This window comes from Leopardus geoffroyi, chromosome B4 (genome assembly GCF_018350155.1).
Source record: "Leopardus geoffroyi isolate Oge1 chromosome B4, O.geoffroyi_Oge1_pat1.0, whole genome shotgun sequence".
Lineage (NCBI taxonomy): Eukaryota > Metazoa > Chordata > Mammalia > Carnivora > Felidae > Leopardus > Leopardus geoffroyi.
The window spans coordinates 112208173-112228028 of NC_059341.1; the positions used below are offsets into that span (position 1 = coordinate 112208173).

The 19856-nt window shown below is 42.2% G+C and overlaps 1 protein-coding gene across 7 annotated transcripts in view; it reads right to left on the reverse strand.

The window, feature by feature from the left end:
- Positions 1-19856, reverse strand: part of POC1B (POC1 centriolar protein B) — a 98848-nt gene that overhangs the window by 57114 nt on the left and 21878 nt on the right. For all 7 annotated transcript variants that reach the window (XR_006709428.1, XM_045466103.1, XM_045466107.1 and 4 more), the window contains 2 exons: positions 19665-19836; positions 14811-14990 (listed from right to left, as the gene is read on the reverse strand). Coding sequence is in view for 6 of the 7 variants with exons in the window: in XM_045466103.1 (XP_045322059.1) it covers positions 14811-14990; positions 19665-19836 (352 nt within the window). In the remaining variant the exon portion in view is untranslated. The remainder of the gene's footprint in view (positions 1-14810; positions 14991-19664; positions 19837-19856) is intronic.

The window sequence follows — 19856 nt, forward strand, 5'->3', positions numbered from 1 at the left end:
TGGTGAATGAGACTGGTAAGATCCCTGCCTTCATGACGTTTGCACTCTAGGAAGGGCACACAGCAGCATTTTAGATAGTGCTAAGAAAAGAGTTTGAAACAAAAAGGTGCCAATTTGTCAACAGAAGTTCCACGGAAGCAACAGGATTTTAAAGAAACTTGTGAATAAAGAAAAGGGGATATCTTGGCCGGCTAGAAATTCATCCTGAGCAGGAAGGGCTATAGCCCCAGAGAACTTCTAGGTACTAAAGAAATGAAGGGGATGCAAAAGTCAGATAAGTGGAGGGAAAGGAGGGGAAGAACCTGGTGAGGGGTGGGGTGGGGGGTGTTCTACCCCAGCTCAACATGACCAAAGGGGGACCGGAGATTAAGGCTGTCCCCCTCCTCCGGACACCACATTATAATGCCTGCATATGTTCTCTATATATGTGTTTTGTTTTGTTTTGTGGGGGGGGGGGGTTTGCTTTGGGAAGGGTTATAAGTGAGGCTGGTGGTTTGTATCTTCTCTTCTCTCCTTTTATTTTAAATTAGATACATCAAAAATAGGTCAGCACCAATAAAAGAGGCTTCTCTTTGCCCTGACTTTGGTCAGTAAAGGACAGTCCTTTCCTTTGTCAGGGCTTAAGCAACATCTAACTGGGTTATCAATTTTAAGAGTGTTAAGAGGATATAAAATTTCTACTGAGACATCACCAGATTTCTAACTCTCGAATTCAGCACCACTCGACTACCTTTTAAAACTTCCAGAAAGTGTGTCATAGAGATAGACATTATATTAGTCAATAGTGACTGGCAGATGAGCAGACAGGAACTGTCTGTAAGGCATCTGGGAAGTTAATTGAACCAATGTTCAATCTCTTAAATATACTGGTACTTATTTGAGAGAATCAGGAAACTACTGAACTTCTTTCTAGAAAAACTGGTTCACAGGTCATTGAGACTAGCCCAGTGGCCTAACAGGAGTTCTTTAACTTAGAATCTATGGAGTTCCTGCAACTGTATGTAAAATTGTATTACCATATGCACAGCCATAGAGTTATTCACATATTAGAGAGCCAAAGGGGTCCATGAACCATGAGAAGTTTCAAAGTGCTTTCATAAGAAACCAAAAACTTCCTTTGGAAATCTCTTATCATTGGAATAAATGTTCTATAAAAAAAACCATTTCCAGCCCTCAGGCTTCTGACACCAAACAGAGTAGGCACTGTTCCATGTCTACTGAGAAATAAATAATTAGTAATTGGACTTTGAAGCCAGCAGCTATTCAATAGGAGGGGGAAGCAGTAAAAAGTAGTGGAAATAGACTGCCAGTCAGTACACGGTCCTGAATTCTAGGGCCAATTCTGCAACTGTCCGGCTATGTAACCCTGTGAAATTCAAAACCACACTGGCCACTGTTTTCTATTTGTATAATGAGGGTGTTTGGACTGCATTCAGAACTAAACTTTCATAGACTCATTAAAAAAATATATTGGCAGTCTCAAAGTTTGCTTTGGTGGGATTCTGTGTTTACACACTGAAGGTGAAGTTCAAGGCAATAAGCAAAACATTTATACTTTTTTAAGTGTTGGTCAGCATCAGAAGAGAACCCATCTGTTAATTGCAGTAACAGGATTCATTCCTACAGCTGCTGAGAGACAGAAAGCGGATGAAAGAGATATAAAAAGATTTAAGTATGCCATGAAACACGTTAATTATTTGTTGGGTCATTTACCATTTATATGCCCAGACTTCTCTCCTGGGATCTCCACCCATAAGTGTAACTGCCTACTGGGCGTCTCCTCTTGGATATCCTGCAGGCACCTCCAACTCTGAGCTTGTCCAAATCTGAACTCATCGTCTTCCTCCCTAAACTGTCCTTCTCCAGTGTGCCGTTTCTCAGCAAATAGTCCCTCAGGCCAGAAGCCTAGGAGTCATGCTTTGTGCCTCTTCCTCCTCTACACCTCCACACTCCACACATCAGTTCCTGTCTCTTCAAACCACAGTGGGAACCAATGTCTTCTATCCTCCGCAAGCAACAAAAGTGATCTTTAAACATTGAATCCCATTTCTCTGATTAAAACCCTTTGATGATTTTGCATTTCCCTTGGTGAAAAGCCTAGCATCCTTACCACTGCTTACCAGGTCCTTGGGGTCTGCCCTCCGGTCCCTTTATCACCCTACTCTTCCTGGCACACAACCCTCTTCTCTCAGGTCCTTGCTCCTGCCTCGGGCATTTCCTCATGTGCTGTTCCCTGCGCCTCAAATGCTGCCCCCTACTCTTTATCTAGTTTAAAATACATAAGAAGATTTTACTCATCCTGCAAGTCTCTGCTCAGTGTCACTTCCTCAGGAAGGCTTCCAGACTGCCACCCCCTGACCCCCAGTAGGTTAGTTCCTCAGCATGTGGTCTTAGAGTAGCTCTGGTTCATACTTAGGTCACCCTTGCAATCAAGCATTCTGTTTACTTCCCCAACACATGTAAGCTCCAAGAAGACAGAAACCATGTCTGTCTTGTTCACTGTTGCATCCCCAGACACCATGCATGGCACGGAGTAGGTCCCTAGGAAACATTTAAGACAGTTAAAAAATTTGTTTAAGATATTTGGATCTAACTTAATATTAGAGCAAATGAAAGCTGCTGTTTAAAAGCTACAGTTTGTTACACAGCATGAATATGCCTAATGACATCTAACTGTATGTTTTAAAATGGTTAAAATGGTAAGGTCGATTATATACATACATACACACATACATATATGTATTATATGTATATATCTCTTGCCACTACAAAGAAAAATCTCTGCAATTCAGATGGTCAAAGATCACTTGTAACACTACCAACAACTGAAAATTAAAGGTAGACTTTTCCCCTAAAAATTAATCCTGGAAAAGCAATAATGTTGGACAAGTTGGCTCAATAGCCTCTACTTATTTTTGATTGAGGACACTATAAAAAAGCACACATTATCCAAGAATATACATTATTTGAAAAAATACACGGCTATAATAATTTTACCTATTAGAAAATTTCTTTGCCACTAAAAAAAGGTAACATTATATATATAATGATCAATGTTTTCTTCATTAGTCATTAAAGAAAAATTTTATGTTAAAAAAAGGAAAATACAATAAGTAAAAAAACAGTCCATAGTGCCATCACTCAAAATCACACTTAGCCATTGTACGTATGACAGGTACTTTATCTTTTATATTATAATCTAGAGTTCTGAATTTTGCTCCCCACCCCAACATGAACATTTTCATGTCATTACTTGCATATACTCTCCTTTTAATGGCTACATAATAGTATAAATTTTTTGAAATAGTTTTCTTTATTTGGAAAATCGGTTCTTTCCAATATCTCACCATTATAAATTATACTGAAAGCAATACCTCTGAATACAAAGCTTTTTCTTTTGCATACAAAAGGGTATTTAGAATACATTTCCAGTTGTGAAGTCACTGCACCAAAGACATCTGATATAGTTTGCAAATTGATTTCTAAAAAGACTATACTAATTTATATTTTAAAAGCATGAATGTATTTTCCAATAGACAGCATATCTTAAAAATATTTCTGTGAATTAAAATGTATCATCATAAACGACACTACTCCAAAGAACATAGCTAGTGATTCATCACCTCCTACACGAATAGGCACCATCTCTATGCCACAGAGAATAGGTCGAGGCTCCAAGAACAAACTTATGGTAAGTACTAAGCACAGACAGACACAGAATTTTAATTACTTAAGTCCACGGTGTATGTTTAAAATTCAAATACTAAAGGGAAAAACAATTGCTCTGCTAACCCTCTACATTCATTTCAATACACTGCTCATTATCAGGAGGAAGAGCAGTATCACTTGAACAATTTTTAATGTTTAGTTGTTTAATTCATCTACAAATTTGGTAAATGTATGGTATGCAATAGAAATCCCACTTATATTTTTCCAAACAGAAATCCAGTTGTTTTAACTTTATATTAAACAGTCCATCCAGTTCCCCACTGATTGGAAATATCATCTATCATAAAACATACATGGGTATGCTTCTAGTCTTTCTATGACCTTTTTCTCCTAATATTATACAATTATCACCATATTTTAATTTCTATAATTTTATTTTATTTAAGTTTATTTATTTATTCATTTTGAGAGAGAGAGAGGGAGAGAGAAAGAGTGCATGCATGTGCACAAGGAAGGGGGGGCGGGCAGAGAGAGGGAGCGACAGAATCCCAAACAGACTCCAGACTGCCAACACAGAGCCCAATACAGGGTTCGAACTCACAAACCAGGAGATCGTGACTTGAGCCAAGATCAAGAGTCAGATGCCCAACCGACTGAGTCACTCAGGCACCCCTAACTTCCATAATTTTATACTGTGGTCTGACAGTTGGTTGGACAAGTTTCTTCTTATTCTCTTTCTTGTCATTTTTTTTGTTGGCTATTCTTACACGTTTAACTCACCCATGTGAATTCTGAAATTGGCCTGGTAGGCTCCAATAAATTCCTTTGACAGAAGTTCTAGACAGAGGGATTAATGGTTATCAGACTTATTCTCCTACTATAAACAATCATACAACTGGGCAAAATATATGAAGCAACTGTTTTCAGGCACCAGAGAAGAGATAGCACACAGTTGTGAATCGTGAGAGGCAGATAACACATACGAGGTGAACACCAAACCTATCCCAGATTTCTACCCGGGAGTATTTTCCAAACCGTGGCACAAAGACATAGAGCCCAAGGAGACAGTAGCAGTCCACCTGAGCAGAGGAAACAAAAATCAGAATGCAGAACTGGGCTAAAGGGCTGGAAGTTTGAAGACAGGGTGTGAGAGAGGAGCTATGAAGAGCAGAAACCAAAAAAAATCTGCCTCTGAGGGCCCTTGAGTTTGGTCAAAAACAAAGCTGCTAATGCTCTGGGCAGAGAACAACCACTGGAGACTATGAGCTGAACAAAGATGCCAGAGGTTACATAGAACTGAGAGATGTTCAAGTTCTGGGTAGATTTTGCGGAATGCTTCAGACATTTGGTGGCAGCCCCAGAAAGGCCACTAGTACTATAGCCCAAGTGTCAAGGCTACTCTAAAACAGTTTAAATCCAAACCTCAAGAGAATCTAGTTGAGCCATCAAAGAGTTAACTGCTTACCAGAACAAAACTCAACACTTTTTAGAGATGATAGAGTACTTTATGTTCTCAAACACTTAGCAATGTTTGGGCACACAATTTTATTTTATTATTATTTTTTTAATATGAAATTTATTGTCAAATTGGTTTCCATACAACACCCAGTGTTCCTCCCAACAAGTGGGCACACAATTTTTAAAAAATCACAAGACATACAAAGAAGCAGAGAATCTTGACCTACATAGGACATAGATGTTAGAATTAGCAGACAAGAACTTTAAACAATTATTATAAATATGTTTAGGATTTAAAGGAAAGGATGGACATAATGAACAAACAAATGAGGAATCTCATCAGAGAAATGGGTAAACTTACAGTAGATTAGACATTGCTGGAACAGAAACATCAGGGAAGCTGAAGATAGGCCAATAGAAACTATACAAACTGAAGCGCAAAGAGAAAAAAAATTTGAGAAAATAAGCAAAGCCTCAAAAAACTATGGGATGATATCAAAATTCAACATATGTGAATTTGGAATCCCAGAAAAAGATGAGAAAGAAATGAGGGCAGAAAGATATATAAGAATAAACAAAAATTTACCAAATGTGATAAAAATATCAATCCTTATATCCACATAGTTCCATAAACCATGAGAAAAATATACAAAACCATAGGTAGGCTCATTACAGTCAGATTGCTATAAAAAAAAAAAAAAGGTGCATTACATATAGGAGAATAACAATAAAAATGACTGCTGCCTTCACATGAAAAAAAAAAGAAAGAAAAAATGCAAAGCAGAAGACAATGAAAGGACATCCCCTAAGTCCTAAAAGAAAAAGTATCCACTAAATTAGAATTCTACATCTCAGCAAAAATATCATTTAAAAAGGATAAACAGGGCATATCAAAAATAGCTATTTCTCATACAAATGATCGTATAAGAATTTTTGGAAAAATTTTTATCATGTTTCTTGTCTGATTCCAAAGGGCCCATGATTGCCCTTTTTTTGTAGTGTTTAGTTTCCATATATGAATAAAACTTCATATTAAAAAAAAGAAAAAAGGATAAACAGGAGTGCCTGGGTGGCTCAGTTGAGGGTCCAACTCTTGATTTCAGCTCAGGTCATAATCTCACAGTTTTGAGATCAAGTCCCACATCAGGCTCTGTACTGGGCATGGAGCCTGCTTAAGAGTATTTCTCTCCCTAACTTGTGCCCTCCCTCTCTCTCAAGATAAGATAAGATAAGGTAAATCAAAATGGATACACAAAAAGAGAGAATTCATCACCAGGAAACCCACACTACAAGAAATAGTACCTGAAGTTTTTTAGGTTGAAGGGAAATGATACCAGGTGGAAACTTGGATCTAGTTTAAAGAGCACTCGAAAAGTATATGAGAGCAAATATAAAGACTTTTTTGTTTCTTATTTAAAAGAAATGAATTGCGAGCTCATACCACATACAGATATAAAACTGTTAAGAATTGGGAAATTGGAGATAAATTTTTCTAAGTTCTGACATTAGAACTTTTATAAGTTCTGGGGCGCCTGGGTGGCGCAGTCGGTTAAGCGTCCGACTTCAGCCAGGTCACGATCTCGCGGTCCGTGAGTTCGAGCCCCGCGTCGGGCTCTGGGCTGATGGCTCGGAGCCTGGAGCCTGTTTCCGATTCTGTGTCTTCCTCTCTCTCTGCCCCTCCCCCGTTCATGCTCTGTCTCTCTTTGTCCCAAAGATAAATAAACTTTAAAAAAAAAAAATTCTTAAAAAAAAAAGAACTTTTATAAGTTCTAATATTATATATAAAACTGCACAAATTAATTCAAAAGTAGACTGTGATATATTAAGGATGTAGACTGTAACTTCTAGAGGTTACCACTAAACAAAAACCCAAGACAAAGAGTAAAGCTAAAAAGCCCAAAGAGGAGATAAAATGGGATACTAAGAAATAAGCAATCCAAAAGAAAGGGAGGAAGAAATAAACAAATGGGACAAATAGAAAACACAGAGTAAGATGGTAGACTTAAAACTAAGCACAGGAAGAGTTACATAAATATAAATGGGTTAAGCTCTACAATTAAAAGGCAGAGATTTTCAGACCCAAGTATTTAGAAATACAGTTACCCTCTGATAAATACATGAAGTACAGCCAATGGATAAATAGTAGCTACTTGTAGTAGCAACCCCAAACACTGTGTGCAAATGTGAGAAATGACTTGGGAACACAACCTAATTGGTGACTCCAGTAAATCTGTAGAAAGAAAAAAAAAATGGAATATGAGGGAGTTAATAGCTGACATGAACTGACACTTTATATTCATTCACTTTAATTTTCACGAAGACTCTATGAGGTAGAGTCTTCTCTTTGTACGTCTCTTTGTACCTCAAAGGTACCTCTTTGTACCCATTTTATAGGAGAGCAGACCAAGCAAGGCTCGGAGAGACTGAGGCGTGTTCCCAGGATCACATGCGAGGGAGCTGTGCTACAGGGCACTGCCTCTCTGCTGAATCCAATCAACTGTACTGCAGCACTTGTTACCAGAGAGGAAGCACCCAGCAACCGCCAGAGGCAAGAGTCGTCAGTGTGTCTCCAGCTTGGCCTGGGGGAGGGGGCACCCGACCAGCTGATCATGCAGTTTCCTTGGCAGGTGTGTGCATGTGGCAGAGATGGCCCCATTGCTCTATTCAAACCTGAGAAAACTGTCCATCAGGATTTTGTTTTTTCAACAAACTTTCTTGCTTTCGTTCCAGGGCCCATCGAGCTCTTGTTCTGACTCTGTCAGTGAAGGAGGAAGGCCCTGACTGAGACAGACAAACATTCTAGTCCCTTTGAAAGTTAGTGTTGTTGTCATAAATAAATAAATTGGCATCTGACTTATGTTTCAGACTCTCCTAAGTTTATTAAGCATGACTCAGTGCCCCCTGAGCATTCTTACCTCTCAGTAAAAAGTGAAAATGGGCCTTCAGAACTTTGGAAGAAAGTCCTGAACTGGGCTGACCCTAGCAAGGCTAAGTTCTCACAGGAAGCTGCGCAAACACTACAGACTGTCAGCTGGCCTGAGTGGGCCTGAGTGGTCAGTTGGGCCCTCTCAATGCTCCTGTTGTCTAACTACAGTAGCATGAGCCAAGGAAAAAAAGATTACAATAAACACATGAGGAAGAATCTCTAAACATGTTGTAGAGCACACATATGGAAAGTTGCCAAGAAGATGAAATCCTTACCCATTCGATTTAACCAAATTATTTATCAAAGAACATTCCTCCAGAGAGACCTCGGAAAGAGTTTCACATGAATCACTGATGCCAAACAGTAAGAAAAGAACTGATAAAAACAAAAGAACAGAACCACAAGGCACCAGAGAGATAAAGGCATTCCATTAACAGTAGGCAAGCTCAGTACAAAATTGTCAATCTGAATAGGGATCGGCCGAAACGGAACAACAGTGAAGCCCCATAAACATTCTCCTTCGTAACATGCATGTACAGTCCTCCTACATTCGATATTAAAAATCCACAGAAATGACTCTTCCTTGAAGAAGCCCCTGGAAAACTCCTACCAAAACTACCTGCACACCCCTCACTGATTCATTCAACCCACATTTTTGCACAACTCCTCTGAGACTTCCCCACCCCATCATGACACTGCAGTGCTTCTCACACCGTCTGATTCTGCCTCACACCCGCCTCATCAGCTCCCTCCCTTCAGAGTCACCTGAGCAGGGATGTCTTCCCTAAGCCGTGTGTAAAAGAGCACCTGCCAACCCCATCACTCTCTACCTTGTGACTCCATGGTATTTTCCTGCAGGGCACATATCACTAGTACATTTTTTAATTGTCTATCTCCCTTTGGTAGAAGGAGCTCCATGAGACTGGGAGTTTTGTTTTGCTTTCTATGGTATCTACCGAATTTCGAACAGGGCCTGTCAAGAGAATACAATCTGAACAAAATACTTACAATTCAAAGTCTAATAGGGAAGAGAGGCCTAAGCAGACAGGACCTCATAAGCAAGACAATTCAGTGGCATAGAGGACTCGTAATAAGTGGGGCCTGGGAGAACCTTAAACACTTCCTGGAAGGAGAGCTGCAGAGCCGCATGGGGAAAGGGGTGGTGGATTGGGGGGCATTCCAGGCACAGCAGGCAGCACTTGGAAAAGGCACAGAACACAGCAGAGCATCACACACAGGAGCTCAGTATAGCTGCAAGAAGGGGACGGGGAAGGGGACAAAGACAAAGTTGTGACAGGAAGGCAGAGCAGACAAGCCAGGGCAAGGAGTCACCAATAGTTTTAACCTGAGGAACAGTACAACCAGATTTGCATTTCACAAAGGTCTCTTTGGAGGCGGCAGGGCGGTGTGTGGGGGGGGGGGGGGTGAGGGTGGGAGAATGGGGCAAATCTGAAGTTAGGAAGACCATTTAGGAGGTTACTGCAAAAGTGTCTACGAGAGCCCCTGATGCTAAAACTAAGACTGTGGCACTGGGGGTGAAGATAAAACAGATGTCTTGAGTGCACATCACTGGATGTGAGAATAACCCCCACTTTTCCCAAACTCTGTTCTGCTATCAAATCTTACAGAAAGTGCCTCTTAAAAAAAACAGTGAGAGAGGGGTGCCTGGATGCTCAGTCGGTTAAGTGCCTGACTTTGGCTCAGGTCACGATCTCACAGTTCGTGAGTTTGCGCCCCGCGTCACACGCTGTGCTGACAGCTCAGAGCCTGGAGCCTGCTTCGGATTCTGTGTCTCCCTCTCTCCCTGCCCCTTCTCTGCTCACACTCTGTCTCTTTTTCTCTCTCTCAAAAATAAATAAACATTAAAAAAAATTTTTTAAAGTGAGAGAATTTTTAAGGCTCATTTCACACACACACACACACACACACACACACACACACACACACACGTACACACACAAACACATGTTAATAAAACCAGGTATAACTGTATCCAGAAACCATACCATGTAATCAGATAGCAATTCTTTCTTTCTCAAGCTCACAGCTCTGCTGTCCCCTGAATCAGCACCACTCTCAGGTCAACTGTTAGCCAACGGTGTCCCTCAGTAACCACGGGTTTCAATAAGCCCAAGGGGTGCCTGGCTGGCTCAGTCGGAAGAATACGAGACTCTTGATCTCAGGGTCATGAGTTCGAGCCCCATATGGGGTGTAGAGATTATTAAAATAAATAAATAAACTAAAAAAAAAAAAAGAAGAAGCTTAAAGTAGCAATCTCAGGGGAAAGGCCTGCTGTTCTAACAAGACTCACTAACTCCTGTAGGAGGGAGATGCCCTGTTCTGGATGGCAAGCCTGAGCTGAATGCCCTCTTCTGGGACTGGAGATCAGGCCACACCAGTACCTATACACATACAGAGGGACTGTAGGGGAGGGCTCAGGGAAAGCTCAGGGAATGCTTGGGCACTGTCACCAGAAAACAGAACAGATGCTAAGCAGACAGAAGTGCAGGGTTCCACCACTGTCTTCTCCTCTCTAATTGATGAGAGGTTTAAAACCAAATGCTGGGCCCTTCCCCAGTTCCTAAGTCTCTCCCTAAAGTTACTCAGCGGGAGGTAGGGCAGGCTTGTGGCGTCACGCAGTCCTGAACACTGTATTTCTCATCCTCACAACAGTCCAGTTGAGAAGCCTCGTTACCCTCACCTCCCGCTGAGGCTGAGAGCCATGGACTAACTCGCCCGAGCGTAACGATGTGGCAGGCATGTGAATCCTGACCTATCTCACGCCAACCATCTAAAGCAGTCATGCTGTGGGTTGTAAGAGCATTTTACAAAGAGCTCAGGAACGATCATGCTTCTTCCCAATCCCAAGCCCTCCAGTGTCTCTGTGTTACTTGGAGGATGAAGTCCAAAGTCTTTTCAAAACACCCATGGCCCTGAGCCTTCCCCACCTTTCCTCTCCCTCATCCCACTTTACTTCCTGTGCCAGGCAACAGCTGAAAATCTAACATTCCCAGAGCACAAAACATTTTCCCAGGCCACAGAGCTTACTCCTGCTCCTTCCCTCTGTGAGTGGCTGGCCACCAGTCCCCATCTGACGAGACGGCTGCAAGCCTCTTCTTCTCCTGTCTGTCCCTCAGTGCTGGGCCTGCAGTGTCCTCCTTGGCGTTTCCTCAGACAAGTCCAGTTCAACGCCCCACTGCCCTTACCCCTTGTGCGTCATCTTCCCATAGGAGACGTCATTTTATACTTATTTTGTATGTGTTTTGTTTCCATTGAACAATAAAACAGAAAAGCTCCTTGAGGCTAAGACTGCAGTTCTCATTTCTACCTACTTGACACGCAGCACAGATATGTGGTACAAAGCAGGAACAAAAAAAAACCCAAAACAAACAAAAAAGAATAAAAACTTTGAAGGACTGACCAAAAAAAATAAAAGGAATATTTTGAAGACCAAAATTTTATATTATTGGTGACCTTTTCAACCTTTTATACATTCCTCTGTCTTACAGTAGCAATACCTTTTCTTAGGCATTTTCAAAAAACATTTATTTTTATGTTAAATGTTTAAAAAACATTTATTTTAAAAAACTGGAGAGTGCAAGCAGGGGAGGGGCATAGAGGATCCGAAGCAGACTCTGCACTGACAGTCTGAGAGCAGGGAGTCCGAAGGGGGTGGGGTGGGGTGGGACTCAAACTCACAAACCGGGAGATCATGACCTGAACTGAAGTCAGACGCTCAATCCACTGAGCCACCCAGGTGCCCCTTCTTTAGCATTTATATTATACATACATGCTTCGGCACAAGGACAAGGAATAAAATATCTCCTAGAATCTTCTACAGGAAAAATTTTCTCTTATCTTAACAACTTGTCGGGATTCCTTTTTGTTTAAAAACATGAAGACATGTCAGCCACCATCATTCCATCAATCCCTTGGTTGCAGGAAACTCAGGCTACACCTGCCAAATTTGCACTACCCAAGGTGACACGGTTCTACATAGAAATGTCTCTTCATTCCCTCTAGTTGTATGGCATTTATTATAGACCACCTTAAATTATTTCAGGAAGAAAACAGACACATAGGGACCCACTGGATAAATAATGGCTCTCATTCAACGGTTTTGCTTTTTTTTTTTTTTTTTTTTGAGACAGAGAGAGACAGAGCATGAACAGGGGAGGGGCAGAGAGAGAGGGAGACACAGAATCTGAAACGGGCTCCAGGCTCTGAGCTGTCAGCACAGAGCCGGACGCGGGGCTCGAACTCGCGGACCGTGAGATCATGACCTGAGCCGAAGTCGGCCGCTTAACCGACTGAGCCACCCAGGCGCCCCTCAATGATTTTGCTTTTGATGAGCCACCTGATAAAGGTAACAAAAACCAGTGTCTTTGTCAAACATCTCCAGAGTCAGTCCTAGTGGGGGCTAAAGAATGACTCCCAATACTTGGCCTAGCTTTTTGTGCCTCTGTCTGTTCTCTGGGATTGATCCACTAGATGATAGATCTCTGTGTACATCACTTAATAAATAAATACAAGTGATTTGACCAGCCTCTTGGGACCTTCACATATGTCACCTCCTTAGGTGGGAAAAAATTATCAACTCAAGTTATATAATAGCTTTAAAAACGAAACAAGATTGAGATGTCCAATGAGGATGAGGATGATAGTTAAGATTTGTCTAGTGATTACTCCATGGGAGGCATGATTCTAAATGCTTTATGTGTATGTACTCATTTAAATACCATGACAACTTGTGTGGCAGGTTACTATTATCATCAGCCTAATTTTACAGATAAGAAAACTAAGGCACTGAGAAGTTAGGTAATTTTCCCAAAGGTCACAGAGCTGGTAAGTGCTGGGGCTGGAATTTTAACCTATACATTTAGGTCCCAGGTCCATGTTCTTGACCACACAGCTATAAGGCATATAGAAATAATACTTTCTGTATTTCTTTTGGCCAGAGTCAAAAGTAGCTGACAACTCTAGAAGAAAAAAACTATTGGCTAAAAGTAGAACTTTTTGTCTTCTTCTTAGACTCACTACCATAGATTATAATCAGCACCTGAACAATAATGTCCCACTAAGAGCATGATGACAGCAGCACGGGACAGAAGGCAAGACAGAGCGAGGCTCCCACTACCACTCCACCACGTCAGAGCTGAAGATGCCTGGCACATTGTTTCATACAGTGTGCACACGGTTGGCTGGCTGCAGCCTGCACAGATTTCCCCCCAGGGACCACGTCGATGCCAGCCCCCTTCTTTTAAGAGCTGTCCTCTCTGTCCACCACCAGAACACATGGTTGGTATGCCCTCTCACCCCAGACTGGGATGACTGGTCTCTGTCAGGTGCCTGGCTAACCTGTGACAACCACAGTATCTTACTCCCTGGTGAAGGGATGGGCACGGGATCCAAGCTGAGAGTTGCCCATAGTTCTTTTCTAACTGGAGGTAGGAGCTTTTCCTGTCCAGTCGCAAAGCTATGAGGACTTCGGCTTAGAGCTGGCAGTGACCTCACCACCAGGGCATTTGAGAGAGTAGAGCCGGCATGTAGACAGTCTCTCTCGAGGCCTGCAGCCCCTGGTTCTCTACTCCAACGTCACCAAACATCAGCCAATTAACAACTTGGAGAGGAGAGAAATAATTTCTTTGGGCTTCTATCCTTTCAAATAGACAAGTTCTAACTTTAACTCTGAAACTCACTTCCTTCAGCTGCAAAACAGGGGAAAAAAACAATAGCCCTAAAAAAAAAAATTGTAAAACAATAATAATAAAAAACCCACACAATAGCCCTACTCTCCCAGAGCAGTTCTGATAGGGAATTATTTTAAGTACTTAGGCGGTGTCTCTTGGAAATAGAAAGGGCTCCATGGCTGTTAGTTGACATTGTAATACAATAGTACTTGTCCCAAAGACTGCCAGATTGTGGAGTCACTCTTAGTTCCTCCTTCCCTGTCACATCCAATGTAACAGCAAGTATGTTGGTTGTATCTGCAAATGGCAGGTGGAATCCGACTTCTCGAAATCTCCACTGCCAACACCCTGGTCCAAGCTGGATTTGAGCTACTGCACACAGCCTCCTAACGACATCCCCTGCTTCTGCCCTGACTTTGACAGCTTTTCTCCGCACAGCAGTTGGAACCATCGCATTAAAATGTTATTCAGAGAGATGCGCATGCTCCAGTGGCATCTCCTGTCGCTCAGAACATCCGTCAGCTGTTCCCGACCCAGCTGCAGCCTCCCTCCCCGGCGCTCCTGTTGCTTCCCCACACTCTCCTCCACACCAGCCTCCTTGCGGTCTTCAAACAGCCACCAGCTCCCACCCCAGGGCTTCTGTACTGGTTTCCTCTGAGACAGGCCTTTCCCAAACACATGCAAGCCTCACCCCCTGCCCTCTGTTAGATCTTTGCTTAAAGGCCACCTTGTCTTTGTGAGGCGGTTGCTGTTTAAAATTGCAGCCCTCTTCCAATCCAGCTGTTTTTTTCTCCATGGCACTTAGCACCATCTGACCTACTGTCTCATTTTCCTACCTGTTTATTATCTAGCTCCCCTTTCTAGAATGGAAGCTCATGACAGTAGGGGGTTTTGACTGTTTTGCTTACTATTATTCCCAGCACATGGCAGGCACATGACAAATACTTGCTGAATGAAAGAATGAATGAATTTGTCCTTGATCCCCTTTTCTGGGGGTTGGGAGGTAAACACAGACCGTAGCAGGAAAAAGAAAATTCGGAAATCTCATTAGGAAACTTCACACTTACTTGGCACAGCGTACCCAGTGGGTATGTCGGTACAAGGAATACAAGAAACGCTGGCGATACATGTTCCATACTTTGATAGATTTGTCTTCAGAAGCTGTAGCTAGAAACTGGCCATCGGCTGAAAAGTCTATACTTCGAACTGGAGCTGTATGAGCTTTAAATTCAGAGGATTTTCCTCTCCTGGAAATAAACAGTGTAATATTTATAAAACTTGATTTAGGTATAATCAATATCTAATCAGTATACAGTCTTTGAAACATTTAAAACAGTTTAACTCCTGTAAAAGAACTGATGAAAGTATGAAAAGTTTCTTCATCAACCCTCTAAAGAGCTAGTTTTATTCACTGAAGTCACAACTGATACTTAACAAGAAAAGACCCTCATGGTCCCACCCAGAAATGCACTTGGTGTTTTTGTTTTAATTAAAAGCTACAGAAACAATATTCTGGACAAATCTCTACCATGAATTTTAAGTTCCTGTTGTTCCCCTAGAAATAGCAGTAAACAGTTTAAGGAACCTGCAACCTAGAAAAGCTAAGATCAATTCAGTGAACAGCTCCAAGGAAGTGTTTTCAAGCTGGGGTCACGTGGAAGTTGTGTGGACTGGCAGTCTGGGCTGGGAAGGAAGAGACATCCCTTCTGCCATTTCCCCCTTTACAGAACGTCTCTAGGTAATCTCACTCTCTGACTCACTGCAGTTTCCACCTACCAGCAATGAGAACTCAGACCCCTGGGGCATATCCAAGGCCTTGCTCACCCAGGGCCCAATCTTACACCCACAAGCAAAACAAAGGACAAATGGTAACAACTGTATTCCAATTCTCAATACTTTGAAATTTCAGCTGCTGCTGCTGCTTTTTTTTTTTTTTTTTTTTTTTTTTCCCCTTGGCTAGGATGGGAAAAGGAGAATAGGAAAGAAAAGATGGAGAAAATAATGTGTGGCATTTAAGGAGAAACACCAGAAAAAAAAAAAAAAAAGTTAAAATAGTCAGGGGCAGGCTAGCAGACACCCTGGAGTTCAAAGGTGGCATCTGGGAAATACTACTTGTGTCAGGACTCCAAAGTTCCCCCGGGTTACTTCACTTTATACTACATCCAGACTTAGCAATTTTTTTTTCCATTTAGAAAGTTGTATTTATACATAACTGTTTGAAACACATCAGGCAACAGAATTTGCAGAGCCTGGAAATCATACTCAACCACTCCCCCTTCTCCTCCCACATCCAATAGGTCGACAAAACCGATTTAGTGATAGAAATACTGCTATCACTTGCCAGATATCCTTTCAGATATTCTTCCTTTTCCACATCAGCTCTGCTTACATTCAGATAGATACACCCTATGTATCCTTTACCTAGATTTTTGCGAAAGCCTCTTAACTGGTCTCCCTGCTCTAATCTTTTATCCCCTCCAGTCACCTACATACTGTTCTTAGTCCCTCGCTAAAAGCATATTCTAAGCATGTAAATCTCAGTGTAAATGTGTCACGGGCTACCTTCCAAGAAAAGGTACAGTGACCAAGTTCTTCCACAAGGCATCGGCTGTTACACTGAACTTTGGACTCAGAACAGTCCCCAAGCTTCAAACACACCTCTGGCTTTGCACTTCCTGCTTTTTCTCACCCTGGATTAGTTCCCCCACCCTAACCTCCTTGAGCAACCCAGGCAGGCTTAATTGCTCCTTATCTGCTACATCTATTTTGCTTATTACATTATACAGTATTTAAAAAAAAAAATAGACCTCTTTCCCTTCTATTAAGCTGTGAGTTTTTTTGAGGACAGGAATGATGATTTATTTATCCCTATAAGACCAGCATCAAACATTAAAATAATTAATTTTTAAAAAGGGGGGGTGGGGAACCTGGGTGGCTCAGTCGGTTGGGTGGCCGACTTCAGCTCAGGTCATGATCTCACCACTGGTGGGTTCGAGCCCCTCACGGGGCTCTGTGCTGACAGTTCACAGCCTAGAGCCTGCTTCAGATTCTGTGTCTCCCTCTCTCTCTGTTCCTCTCCCTCTCCCTCTCTCTCTCTCTCTCTCTCTCTCAAAAATAAATAAACATTAAAAAAAATTTTTTTAGGGGTGCCTGGGTAGCTCAGTCGGTTGAGCATCTGACTTCAGCTCAGGTCACGATCTCACAGCTCATGTGTTCGAGCCCTGCGTCAGGCTCTGTGCTGACAGCTCAGGGCCTGGAGCCTGCTTCGGATTCTGTGTCTCCCTCTCTCTGCCCTTAACCCACTTGCATTCTGTCTCTGTCTCTCTCAAAAATAAATAAACATTAAAAAAATTTTTTTTCATTTTTTATTTTTTTAAAGATCAGCCCCTAGCACAATATCAGGCATATAAAAAAAGCTAGATACATTTTGTTGAACTCCACTGGTGAGAGTCACTACTTAAAGGTTCCTAGATCCATCCTGGCTTATCCCTCCAGTGGTCTATAGAAGGCAAAAGTGACCTGGTAATAAATCTCCATCACCCGATGTATATTACTCCAGGAAAAACAAAAATTGATATTTAAAGAAATGGGATGGAGCATTCAGAGCCTGGTTCAGTGAGGTTTCAAGGGGAAGTTCTAGGAGTAGCAGTTAGGAGGAGAGTTTGGCCTAGAGAAAACGAAGACAAGACTGGCATCTGCTGTGACTGGGAAGCCAGGAGACAGTCCACACTCCAGCAACCTATCCTGCTTGCCTTCTTTCTCAGGGGTTTTCTTCTCGGCTACAGCCTAGTCCAACCCCTGGATCCGGTCTCAACCGGATATAAAAACCCACGACAGGAGTGCCTTGTGTTTGTTGTGCAGCTGTTTAACTGCTTAGCAGTTCCCCACCTTGCCTTGACATTGGCTCTCTGCCTCCCACAAACTTGCCTTCGCTTTCGGCCCAAGTTCTCTGGACCGCCCACTGTGACGAACTCCAGGCCGGAACTGCTTCCACGCTTGCTCCTACTATTATTCCTCCTCAGCCTGCCAGTCACCAGCCGTAATGTCTGCACATACAGCTGCCAGCATCCCTCTCGTCCCTGTACACACACTGCCCGCCTCCACCTCCCAGGAGGTAGATTCTACCGCTTTCTCGTCCTTCTGAATCTGGGCTGGCTGTGGCTTACTTTGGCCAATAACATGAGGCAGAAGTGACCCCGTGGAAGTTTCCGACCTAGACCTTCAAAGGGCCTAGCGGCTTCCATTTTTACTGTCCTAGAACCCGGCTGGCACATGGTCAGAAGTCCTTATCCTGCTGGAGAGAGGCCACTGGAAGACAGGATGCCCCAGCCAGTAACCAGCACCAGGCCCCAGGTACATGAGTGAGGTGCTTAATAAGCTGCATGAGTAAAGCCAACATCAAATGGGGCACAAGAATCACCCAGACAACCCACAAAATTATGACAAATGACAGTTATTGTATTAAGCTAAGTTTTGAGGATTGTTAAACCGCAGTAACTGATATACCAGCTTCCATCCCACTGCCATAATCCACGATTGCCCTGGCCCCATATGATTTGATTTAGAAAGAGGAAACAGAGACATCTACATAAGCCTAACTGTTGCACTGGGATCAGCCACTACAAAAAATGACTCAGTGTGCTTTTAGCTCATCTACCCTTGTACAGTTTGTTCACTGAGAGTTCCTAGAATTAGTACTGAGAGCTTGAAGTTGTGATGTGCTGAAGACAGCAAAACCACTAGCCCTAAATCCCCAAAGTTAAGGATTTTAGAAAACATCTTCCCTTTTGGACCCCAAACCAGTCTCCCTCCCTCCTAGTTCCCCTCTACATTGCCACCACAGCGTCATTACAACATGTCACTTCTCTTCAGTAGTTTGTGCTACCATTAGGGTAATGTTCAGATTTCTCAGCATGGAGATTCTCTTGGGTGATGGCACACACAAAAAAAAAAGTGTCCACTGCCATGAAGATGCCCCATGAACTTTGATTTGAGAGTGCCTGAGCCTGTTCAGTCACATACCACAAATCAAATCTTGCCACAAAAGACCCAAGGAAAATGCTCAAATGCTTATTCTCTAAGATATTTACTGGGGGATATGATATGATGTGTGGGATTTGTTCTAAAAATAATCTAGCTAAAAAGGGGGGCGCGGAGGATAGGTGAAACAACTGATAGCTGTTGGATCTGGTGGATGAGTATGAGGGAAGGGAGTGTTGTGCTATTTGTTCTATGTTCATGTGTGTTTGAAAACATATAATTAAGAGTTCAAAAAAAAAGTTCAAAAGCTTTTTAAAATATCATGGCTCCATAATGGCTTAAAATAGACAAGCTATCAGCTAGGATTTAAAAAGCCTCGTACAGAGAGATTTGTCATAATGATTTGTCAAGTCAGATTTAAACATCTGTCAGAAACTTTCTTCAGCAAGAAAACTCCAGAGCCCAATAATGAATTATATGCATCAAAGAATAGTTCTGGCACAGGGATTAATAGAGATCCAAAGGCCCACAGAAGATCCACAAACTGGCAACAGTAGATTAATAAACTACAAAATTTCAGTTACATATGTAATTGTGTATCTCTCTGGGGAGATAATGTGAAGGTTACATCAGATTTATAAAAGGGATTGATAACCATCCCCCAGCCAAAAAAAAAAAAAAAAACCTGAAGCATATTTCCATGGTTAGAAATAGGTTTCAAATAGAAGAGATAATTCAGAGTTAAAGATGAGGAAAAAATGGTATGAAATAGTTTGCTAACTTTATGACGAGGGCAGTACATCTCGCGTGTGACTCAGACTAAGAACAGCGCAGGCAACTGGGGGTTCAGGCATTCTAGATCAGTGCAGAAGGAACAGCCAGGCTTATTTTCTTTCACATGCCTAAATCCAGAGTATATCAGGTTACTTTGTTTCTCTTACTTATCAGGAATCCAGAGTCTAATGGTTCTGTCTCTTGAAGCAGATGCCAGTAAGTTTCCAAGTGGGGAAAACTGCACGCTGGTTACCACATCCTTGTGACCCACATATCTGAAAGCTCTAGCTTGTGGCTTGCAATTCCATAGCATGAGGAACGTATCCCAAGAAGCAGTAGCTATGAAGAAAGAGAAGAAC